Raw genomic sequence first — 12,090 nt, 5'->3', positions numbered from 1 at the left:
GTGATTCATTCTGACGTGTGCTTTAAATTATTGGCACCTCTGTGTGCAGCTTTCCAGTAAAGCTGAGATGCCAGTCAGCGATGATCACACGGCCAAAGAAAAGCCTGTCTAATGTCATCCCTCAGCACGCTATGATTATTAAATATGATTAACACATGTGCAGTGATGATAAACGGAGGCCAATAAAAGCGCTTTGGAGGCAGCAACAAAACATGCTACATCGCTGCAGGGAGGAGTGTCAGCGCGCAAATTATCATCCAGCCCTAATCAGGGCCTTGTGTTAATTAAAATCCACTTGAGTGGGCTTTGTGTGCTGAGGGCTCTTACTGGGTGGGAAGACAGGCGTGTGTGTGTGTGTGAGAGAGAGAGAGATGAAGAGCTTCTATTTAAAGTAAAAGAAACGTACAATTTACAATCCCTCCAGCCTCGACACCTTCAGCATGAGCCGCAAGTTATTTCCTACCCGAGCTCTGGTTAAAGTTCTTCCTGCAAAACGATAAATGTTAAATTTTTTTGTTTAATTAGAGTTTTATACTTTACAGAAATCCATACGGCGCTCCCAATCAACACGGCAGACACATAAAAAAAATAAGAGTTTTGCTTCTGTGAGACACACAGTTTTCTGCAGACCCTGTTACTAAATCAGCTTGCACATCTTTTTTCTTTTACATAAAACTCTAATAATAATAATAAAAAATATAATATAAAAACAAAGAGATTTTTAAACTTGTGGAAACGATATCCAACACACTCTCCTTTTCTTCTCACTATCACTACTGTTACTTCCATTCGGTTGCGTGAATTCTGATTTTCTGATGTGATGATTGGTTAAATATGAAGCAAGGCGCTCATTCTTGTATGGTATCATTTCTAAGTAACGGCTCCACATACAGTGAATGGACTACAAAGTACTTCCCATGCCATGTGGCGCATAGGGCGGTGCCGATCTCTGTTTCCGTAGCCCTCGGCCTCTCGCCTATTACATAGCTAGGGTTACAGTGGGAGGGAGGGTGGTTCCTCTGGTTCCCGCGAGAGTTTGACTCCTCACTCGCATCTGTATTGCAGCGTGCCTTGCCAGATGGCAGTAGATGCCATTTTTATGGTCTTTGGGATGACCCGAACGTGAGTAGAACTCCTGATCGACAGGCAGACACGCTAACCACTAGGCCACTCGCCAGTAATGGACTACAAAACAGAGTGTTTATATGTGAGAAGATGTTTCTGTAGCGTCTCCAGTGTCAGCCAGCGCTTTGTAACAGTCAGAGGTGAAGCTGGAACGTCTTCAGGACCGAGGAGTTTACGCTTCTCAGGGTGTATTCAGACCAGGATAGTTCGATAGTTCACTTGCTTTGGTCCGAACCAAATGTTTTTTTTATTTTTTCATTTTGGTGCGGTTCGCTTTCACACTGTACATTTTAGTAAGCGGACCAAAATCTGTCAACAAAGCCACGCACCCTGAGGTCGTTCAGCTATTGGTCAGAGACGACACGCGCACAAAGCGTTAAATTCAAAAGTAGTCACGGAGGATAGCGCTGATGAGCGCACATCATGTTGTGACAGTTCTGGCTCTTCACGCAAGTCGCTAGTACCGTCACTTTTTGAAAGAATGTCCCTGATTTTAATGTAGGTCTGACGGAGTTTCTTCACTTTTAGCCGACATTGTTCTGGGGAGCGCGTGAACCCCTTCTCCTTCATTTTCTCACTGAATACAGCAAACACGTCGGCATTTTTGTGTGTTCTCTCCAAAAGCTCAGATATATGGACATCTGCCCATATATCCACAAGGGTGCGCGTTTCTTCCTCGGCCCACGTTTGCCCCCTACTCATTTTTTGTACTCTGTAGTCTAGCCTGAATGACTGAACGACTGTTGTAAGGTTCCCTTGACAACCGAAACAGTGTTTGCACTTTGCAGTGGAGTGTCAAGACTCTGTTTCCCATAATGCTCGACAAACGACGGAAGCTCCCGAGGTACAAAAAAGCAAAACTGTCGGATTAGGTCCGGTCTGCTTTCACACCTCCAAAAGATCCGCACCAGGGTTCCTTTGGTCCGGACCGAGTCCGACCTTGCAGCTCGGTCTCGGTCCGCTTGTTTGGTCCGGACCAGAGTTCGGTGGTTTGTATTCAGACCAACCCAAAAGGTCCGGACCAAGGGAAATTTGGTTCGTTTGGTCGTTTGGTCCGGACCAAACAACGTAGGTGTAAATACGCCCTTAGGTTTCTCATCTGAAAGAGGGGGGTATGCTGTTTTTTTTACCTCTGTCCGTCCATCCATCCGTATCTCCGTCCATCCAAAACACCCTTTTTCTCAGCAGCCACAAATCATAGCCACTTGGTACCGAGCTTCAACTTACCGTGTTTACCGTTTTCAGGTCGGTCACACATCAACGTCCTGTTTACCAACTGAATGTATTTACGAAGCATATAGGGTGAATTTTGACACTATTTCAAGAAGCAAAATGCTATTTCAAAATGAGAGTTTCCCAGGATGCTGTGTGAAATCCCTGGGGAGAGACACTGCTCTTTACTTCCTTGTTTCAGGGTTCATTATTTGTTGAAGTCAGCATTCATAATAAATGTCCTATTCCTTCGATTGCTTGCGTTCTGATATAAGCGAATATAAGCGGGGGGATGCGTAAGTGAGCAGTAGCCCACAGTTGATCTTGTTAACAAGCTGCAATTTTTTTTTTTTGAGAGAAATTGAGATGCTGGTGAGGGAACCAGTGTTTATACTGTAAATGTATAGCTGCTATAATGGAAGTGAGAATGTTTCACGGACGTTCCACAACATTAAATCAACCAATAAAGCTATTAACAGATAAAAAGTACGATGTGTGGTATACAGTGGTGCTTGAAGGTTTGTGAACCCTTTAGAATTTTCTATATTTCTGCATAAATATGACCTAAAACATCATCGGATTTTCACACAAGTCCTAAAAGTAGAGAAAGAGAACCCAGTTAAACAAATGAGACAAAAATATTATACTTGGTCATTTATTTATTGAGGAAAATGATCCAATATTACATATCTGTGAGTGGCAAAAGTATGTGAACCTCTAGGATTAGCAGTTAATTTGAAGGTGAAATTAGAGTCAGGTGTTTTCAATCAATGGGACGACAATCAGGTGTGAGTGGGCACCCTGTTTTATTTAAAGAACAGGGATCTATCAAAGTCTGACCTTCACAACACATGTTTGTAGAAGTGTATCATGGTACGAACAAAGGAAATTTCTGAGGACCTCAGAAAAAGTGTTATTGATGCTCATCAGGCTGGAAAAGGTTACAAAACCATCTCTAAAGAGTTTGGACTCCACCAATCCACAGTCAGACAGATTGTGTACAAATGGAGGAAATTCAAGACCATTGTTGCCCTCCCAAGGAGTGGTCGACCAAGAAAGATCACTCCAAGAGCAAGGCGTGTAATAGTCGGCGAGGTCACAAAGGACCCCAGGGTAACTTCTAAGCAACTGAAGGCCTCTCTCACATTGGCTAATGTTAATGTTCATGAGTCCACCATCAGGAGAACACTGAACAACAATGGTGTGCACGGCAGGGTTGCAAGGAGAAAGCCACTGCTCTCCAAAAAGAACATTGCTACTTGTCTACAGTCTGCTAAAGATCACGTGGACAAGCCAGAAGGCTATTGGAAAAATGTTTTGTGGACGGATGAGACCAAAATAGAACTTTTTGGTTTAAATGAGAAGCGTTATGTTTGGAGAAAGGAAAACACTGCATTCCAGCATAAGAACCTTATCCCATCTGTGAAACATGGTGGTGGTAGTATCATGGTTTGGGGCTGTTTTGCTGCATCTGGGCCAGGACGGCTTGCCATCATTGATGGAACAATGAATTCTGAATTATACCAGCAAATTCTAAAGGAAAATGTCAGGACATCTGTCCATGACCTGAATCTCAAGAGAAGGTGGGTCATGCAGCAAGACAACGACCCTAAGCACACAAGTCATTCTACCAAAGAATTGTTAAAGAAGAATAAAGTTAATGTTTTGGAATGGCCAAGTCAAAGTCCTGACCTTAATCCAATGGAAATGTTGTGGAAGGACCTGAAGCGAGCAGTTCATGTGAGGAAACCCACCAACATCCCAGAGTTGAAGCTGTTCTGTACGGAGGAACGGGCTAAAATTCCTCCAAGCCGGTGTGCAGGACTGATCAACAGTTACCGCAAACGTTTAGTTGCAGTTATTGCTGCACAAGGGGGTCACACCAGATACTGAAAGCAAAGGCTCACATACTTTTGCCACTCACAGATATGTAATATTGGATCATTTTCCTCAATAAATAAATGACCAAGTATAATATTTTTGTCTCATTTGTTTAACTGGGTTCTCTTTATCTACTTTTAGGACTTGTGTAAAAATCCGATGATGTTTTAGGTCATATTTATGCAGAAATGTAGAAAATTCTAAAGGGTTCACAAACTTTCAAGCACCACTGTATCGATTGATAAAAATGATACACAATCACAGGAACTTGCACGCGAACTATGCTTCATCACACCGCCATATCGCTTATTATTTTTACGATTACAGCATGACGCACACTGAGCTTGATTCCTTCATTAGTCATTTCCTGAGGTGCTTCATGAGGCTCGACGAGAGTTAATTGTTCTCACAGCGTTTCCTTTCTCTCCTCAGTGTAAACCGATTCCAGGCCACGGCTTTGTGTTGGACAAGTACAAGTGCCAGTGCAGGAAGGGGTTTTACCAACACAACCGAGTGGCGCTCAACGGCTTCTCCAGTGAGTCTCACGTCCTCATCCACACTCGGTTCACTACAAGCGCACTATTTTAAAGAGTATACATACTGAATAGGGTGTCGTGGTTTGGGACACACCCGCAGTTTTTATTTCAGAAGTACAGCGGTACAGTTTAATTGAACAAATGGCTTCCACAGTCGTTATTCAGAATAGCACTTGATCCAGCACAGAGTACATTAATGGAGCCACGAGATACTAAATCAAAGTCATGAAATCACTATTTTAATTTGTCAAATTAAAGCTGGACGGCCTTTCGATTGCATAAAATCGGTGAAATCTGAAATAGCTCCGTCTGAAATGTGGTCATTGTGATATCTATTTATTTCTGTAATATCTCACAAAATATCAGGCCTGGGAAGTTTTTTAATTTGAGGGGATTAAAGCAAATAATGTGCATGAAATCACGCAGTCAAGCAGACAGAGGAAGTCCGTGTGCCCGCGCATGCGCAGGTTTACCTTTGTTCTGTCGCTAAACGAACACCTGATCAGACCGAGGTGCTCGCTGAGCGCTGATATTTATTAGTTTGGTCCTGCGTTTCCTTTCCTTCGTATATAATATCACGTCTTTTCTTCTCGCTTTCTTTCCGTTACTGTGGTCGCTCTTTCACGTTTCATTTGCACACCCACACACGTCCTCCATTTTTCTCTCCTGTTTCAAATTTGCATCCCACAATTGTTCGCCTTGCGCGAATAGGGAAAGCCCACCACGTGATGCGTGACGTCGTATCTTGTATTGGGTCACATACATGTCAAGTTACGGTATACGGTTTTCCCGTATTTTGTACGTGAAAATGCAATTTTTTGGCTAATACGCCGTACACTGATTTTCATACGGGAAAATTACGTTTTGTATCAGAGATTTTTTTCCGTTACTCCGAGAAAAATTTCTTAGCATCCACCATTTATTTTCTCAAACACGCATGCGCAATGAAACAGAACTATTTTTGATTTATGTGGTTTTATACCGGTAGTTGCGCGTGGTTTTCTCGGTCATTTAAGTCCCTCGGCTCGGACTGCCCGGAATTCTGCGACGGCTGCAGAAGTTATGTTCTGCCAATTTCTCATGGAACACAACATCCCCCCGACTGTGGCAGACCATTTCTCGCAGCTAGCGAAAAAAATGTTTCCCGATTCAAAGACTGCACAGGTAAGCATTTGTGGTTTTTTTTAATTAATTAATTAAATTTTTAAAGTTTTACTGTTTGCATGTAGGAAAGCGATACTGGGAGTCGCCGGTTATACAGAGGCAACTGTAGTTACCCGGCGATTTCGCTTCCCTACACATTTTAATTGCTGATAGATGTTATATGTAGACACAGATGACCAACACTCGTTACTACCATCAGTCGTCAGTAAACTGGAAAAGTATTGAATGAAGAGTAATGGCGGTAACGACCGTCGGTAACCTGTCTCTAAAATGTGTAGTCGGGGATGGAAGCAATTTAAAGGTCCCATGGCATGAAATTTTCACTTTGAGGTTTTTTAACGTTAAAATGAGTTCCTCTGACCTTCTTAAGTCACCCCAGTGGCTAGAAATTTCATAATGTGTAAACCAAACTATGCCCAACATTTGAGAATGGCGCGTCAAAACGGCGCGTTGATAAACTCTTCCCTTGCCTACGTCAGCAAGGGAGATGATCCCCACGCCCCCCCTCTGGATTCCCACCCACTGTATGGATTGCCCGCCCAGCTCAAAAGTTGCCACCAAACATGGAAGTTGCGCTGTACATGGATGTGACAACACAGAAAGGAGTCTGTTTTTACTGCCGACGGGAGAGCCCCTGAAGACGCAGTGGCTTAATTTTATTTACTCCAATAATACGCCGTCGAGTCTACCTAAGACGGTGTATGTTTGTCGGAAGCATTTTCCTGAGGAATGTTTCCACAACTTGGGACAGTACAGGGCAGGTTTTGCACATCAACTGTCACTGAAGCCTGGGTCCGTACCAAGCATCCCTGCCGCATCAGCCACAAACACCGAACAAGTAAGTGTATAACTGTTAAGTCGTTTTGCCGTGTTTTAAAATCGGTTCCACGTTAGCCTTGCAATGGCTACATTAGCTGTGCAGCTAACCGCTCCCTGCAGTTAGCCAGGTACTCTGCGCTACAAAACCAAAAAGCATGCAGCATGCTCTGTTATAATAGCCAATCAAAACAGTTTTTACAAAGACACCCACATTCTTTTTTTAAGTCACTCGTTCATTTTATTTGTTTGTTTGTTCAGTAAAAACCCAAACATTTGTTGAGTTTATTTTATTTCCTCGCGTCGCACCTTAAAGACGTCAGCGTGTGGTATTTTTCCCTTCGCGGTTTGTTCCTTCTCTTTCGCCATAGTAAGACACCCACATCCGCTTGTTCTGACCCACTGGAGGTAGCGTCACAGTGCTGTTAGCCAATCAGAGGTAACACGTTTACATGTCATGAATATTAATGACAAGACCCGCCCCCCACCCTCTACCCTTCCCCGCCTCCTGCTTCTCATTAGCAAAACGACGCACTGGGAAAAGCGCTGAAATGGGGCTTTCTCCCAGGAGGCTATATCTACGTGCCGAGGGTTCATTTCAAGAAAGGCTGCGGATAGAACATCCGGAAACCTCCACAAGCCCGTTTAAAGCATCAACAAACCACCATGCCATGGGCCCTTTAACACCATCTACATGTTTGCCGTGCTCTGATTTTCTTTTACTGACCAGGAAAATAATAGATGTATATTGCGGAAAGGTCTTGGATGTAAAAGCTGCTCTGGGTGTTGCCAGGTTTCCAATGCTGAAACAACTTTTTACTGCTTTGCTGTGCCTCCCACAGAGCGATGCAGATAGTGAGAGGGCTTTTTCATTGGTTAGGAAAATTCATCCTGAGGACAGAAAAAATATGGCTGCAGACACATTAACTGCATATCTGCAAATTAAAATGAAGAGTGATGAGGAGCTACAACTGCGACCCAAGCAGTGATATTATAGCTCGTGCCAAATCTGCAACATCTTTGTACAACACAGAACACTCCAAAAAGCAATAAGATTTCAATTCTTGTGATAAATTACTGGGAAGATTTTCAATTTAACCTCATAATTGACTACGGGCGAAAGGCGGGGTACACCCTGGACAAGTCGCCAGGTCATCACAGGGCTGACACATAGACACAGACAACCATTCACACTCACATTCACACCTACGCTCAATTTAGAGTCACCAGTTAACCTAACCTGCATGTCTTTGGACTGTGGGGGAAACCGGAGCACCCGGAGCAAACCCACGCGGACACGGGGAGAACATGCAAACTCCACACAGAAAGGCCCTCGCCGGCCACGGGGCTCGAACCCGGACCTTCTTGCTGTGAGGCGACAGCGCTAACCACTACACCACCGTGCCGCCCCCAGTTGTTTTCTCTAGGAGCTAAAATTTCTTTTTATCCAGGACATGCTTATTTGATCCCTTTAACTTGATGCAGTGTGATAAATATGCCTATTACAATAGGAGTGTATAATGTGGAATAAAACAATTGGTGCTTTGGATTATATATTGGAATTTTTTCTCGTGTGTAAGGGCTCATGGCTGTATGTAAGGGAAAAGTACAGATTTTGTAAGGGCATGGGGAACTAAGGGTGTATTCAGACCAGGATAGTTCGATAGTTCACTTGCTTTGGTCCGAACCAAATGTTTGTTTGTTTTTTTTCATTTTGGTGCGGTTCGCTTTCACACTGTACATTTTAGTAAGCGGACCAAAATCTGTCAACAAAGCCACGCGCCCTGAGGCCGTTCAGCTATTGGTCAGAGACGACACGCGCACAAAGCGTTAAGTTCAAAAGTAGTCACGGAGGCTTTCCGTGCTGTTATTCTTTTTAATGTCATCAAAGCTATATGTTTTTTCCAGTTTTTACTGTTTTCACAATTGTGCGATTACTATGCTGTTGTACAAGTAATTTATCAACGACGACGACAAAGGGCAAGGCGGCTACGGAGGATAGCGCTGATGAGCGCACATCATGTTGTGACAGTTCTGGCTCTTCACGCAAGTCGCTAGTACCACCACTTTTTGAAAGAATGTCCCTGATTTTAATGTAGGTCTGACGGAGTTTCTTCACTTTTAGCCGACATTGTTCTGGGGAGCGCGTGAACCCCTTCTCCTTCATTTTCTCACTGAATACAGCAAACACGTCGGCATTTTTGTGTGTTCTCTCCAAAAGCTCAGATATGTGGACATCTGCCATATATCCACAAGGGTACGCGTTTCTTCCTCGGCCCACGTTTGCCCCCTACTCATTTTTTGTACTCGCCTACCACTGGTGACTGAACGACCCTTGACAACCGAAACAGTGTTTGCACTTTGCGGTGGAGTGTCAACACTCTGTTTCCCATAACGCTCGACAAACGACGGAAGCTCCCGAGGTACAAAAAAGCAAAACTGTCGGATTAGGTCCGGTCTGCTTTCACACCTCCAAAAGATCCGCACCAGGGTTCCTTTGGTCCGGACCGAGTCCGACCTTGCAGCTCGGTCTCGGTCCGCTTGTTTGGTCCGGACCAGAGTTCGGTGGTTTGTATTCAGACCAACCCAAAAGGTCCGGACCAAGGGAAATTTGGTTCGTTTGGTCGTTTGGTCTGGACCAAACAACGTAGGTGTGAATACGCCCTAAAGGTTGACATGTATGGGGCCATGGCGAAGCAGGAAAAAATAGTGGAGAATTTAAAGCCATGTGGAGATAAATTCATTAATTGTTCTATTTAAAAATAATAATAATAATAATAAAATTGGAAGTCTGTGATTCGAGTTCAGTAGCTTTCAGTCCGCTAGCTGACGCTCTGCACCTTGAAAAACTAAGGTTTGCTCTGAGGAACAGAGAGTTGCAGTTTAACAGGATCTGGCTGCCCTTCATCCGTTACCTTAAAAATAACCTGTAGGCGATTTTCCTTGCGTAAGTGATTTGTCCGCTATCGCTCTTTTACCTTTTGTCCTTAATTCTCCATCACAACATGTAATGTTCTGAGCAGAAGGGAGTGGGGAGGGAGGGGGGAGGGTATACGTACTTCTGTTTATTTAGGTGGGATACATTTGCTGTATTTTTTGTATTTCTTTTTCTTTCTTCATAATGAAGATGTAGACTGTTTTTCCTGTCCTACATTATGCAACCTACCTCTAATAAAACATACTTGACAAAAAAGCTTTCGGTCCACTAAACAAAAATAATTGGGTGTCGGGGAAAATTCTTTTTATGACCTACACTTGAAAAATCTGAAAGGCAGCTTTAATAAAACAATTCCAACGTTTTGCTTAATTCAGTTCGCTGTCCTGTAAAGATAACACGCCCATGGTTTGAAGGATAAGCTGACCAAGCGCTCATCCATGGATGATGTTTAAATAATATTGGCTGGCTTTTTTTCGTGGTCTATCAGATATACAGTGGTGCTTGAAAGTTTGTGACCCCTTTAGAATTTTCTATATTTCTGCATAAATATGACCGAAAACATCAGATTTTCACACAAGTCCTAAAAGTAGATAAAGAGAACCCAGTTAAACAAATGAGACAAAAATATTATACTTGGTCATTTATTTATTGAGGAAAATGATCCAATATGACATATCTGTGAGTGGCAAAAGTATGTGACCCTTTGCTTTCAGTATCTGGTGTGACCCCCTTGTGCAGCAATAACTGCAACTAAACGTTTGCGGTAACTGTTGATCAGTCCTGCACACCGGCTTGGAGGAATTTTAGCCCGTTCCTCCGTACAGAACAGCTTCAACTCTGGGATGTTGGTGGGTTTCCTCACATGAACTGCTCGCTTCAGGTCCTTCCACAACATTTCCATTGGATTAAGGTCAGGACTTTGACTTGGCCATTCCAAAACATTCACTTTATTCTTCTTTAACCGTTCTTTGGTAGAACGACTTGTGTGCTTAGGGTCGTTGTCTTGCTGCATGACCCACCTTCTCTTGAGATTCAGGTCATGGACAGATGTCTTGACATTTTCCTTTAGAATTCGCTGGTATAATTCAGAATTCATTGTTCCATCAATGATGCCAAGCCGTCCTTGCCCAGATGCAGCAAAACAGGCCCAAACCATGATACTACCACCACCATGTTTCACAGATGGGATAAGGTTCTTATGCTGGAATGCAGTGTTTTCCTTTCTCCAAACATAACGCTTCTCATTTAAACCAAAAAGTTCTATTTTGGTCTCATCCGTCCACAAAACATTTTTCCAATAGCCTTCTGGCTTGTCCATGTGATCTTTAGCAAACTGCAGATGAGCAGCAATGTTCTTTTTGGAGAGCAGTGGCTTTCTCCTTGCAACCCTGCCGTGCACACCATTGTTGTTCAGTGTTCTCCTGATGGTGGACTCATGAACATTAACATTAGCCAATGTGAGAGAGGCCTTCAGTTGCTTAGAAGTTACACTGGGGTCCTTTGTGACCTCGCCGACTATTATACGCCTTGCTCTTGGAGTGATCTTTGTTGGTCGACCACTCCTGGGGAGGGTAACAATGGTCTTGAATTTCCTCCATTTGTACACAATCTGTCTGACTGTGGATTGGTGGAGTCCAAACTCTTTAGAGATGGTTTTGTAACCTTTTCCAGTCTGATGACCATCAACAACGCTTTTTCTGAGGTCCTCAGAAATCTCCTTTGTTCGTGCCATGATACACTTCCACAAACATGTGTTGTGAAGCTCAGACTTTGATAGATCCCTGTTCTTTAAATAAAACAGGGTGCCCACTCACACCTGATTGTCGTCCCATTGATTGAAAACACCTGACTCTAATTTCACCTTCAAATTAACTGCTAATCCTAGAGGTTCACATACTTTTGCCACTCACAGATATGTAATATTGGATCATTTTCCTCAATAAATAAATGACCGAGTATAATATTTTTGTCTCATTTGTTTAACTGGGTTCTCTTTATCTACTTTTAGGGCTTGTGTGAAAATCTGATGATGTTTTAGGTCATATTTATGCAGAAATATAGAAAATTCTAAAGGGTTCACAAACTTTCAAGCACCACTGTACATACACACTCTCTTCAATATCAGCATTCTTGAAGGTCAATGCTAGCTTACCCGTGAGTTGGCGCTGTCAGTGCGGCAGTACAGTCACCTTCCACCCGGTGTAGCGTTCATCAGTGGTGTTAGCGAATATTAATAAAGCAGTGCTATCGAGAGCACAGGCTAACAACCGAGAAATTAAGATTTCTGTCTCCAGACTTTTCTTCCACGCTGCACGCTCGCGACAGAGTTAAGGATTTGTTTCCCTGTGCAATTGACTTTTAAAATCAACATCGACAGCTACACACAACGGCACGACCTGGCAGCCAAAATTCTCTCAC

General features: G+C 43.2%; 1 protein-coding gene across 1 annotated transcript in view; it reads left to right on the top strand.

Moving 5' to 3' along the window:
- gpr158b (G protein-coupled receptor 158b) overlaps nt 1–12,090 on the top strand; it is an 80,937-nt gene that overhangs the window by 30,273 nt on the left and 38,574 nt on the right. Inside the window, exon 3 of the mRNA XM_060928116.1 lies at nt 4,651–4,753. Coding sequence (XP_060784099.1) covers nt 4,651–4,753 — 103 coding nt within the window. The remainder of the gene's footprint in view (nt 1–4,650; nt 4,754–12,090) is intronic.

This window comes from Neoarius graeffei, chromosome 1, assembly GCF_027579695.1.
Source record: "Neoarius graeffei isolate fNeoGra1 chromosome 1, fNeoGra1.pri, whole genome shotgun sequence".
Taxonomy (NCBI): Eukaryota; Metazoa; Chordata; class Actinopteri; order Siluriformes; family Ariidae; genus Neoarius; species Neoarius graeffei.
Note: the sequence above shows the minus strand (reverse complement) of the source record. Positions and strands in the feature narration are given on the sequence as shown.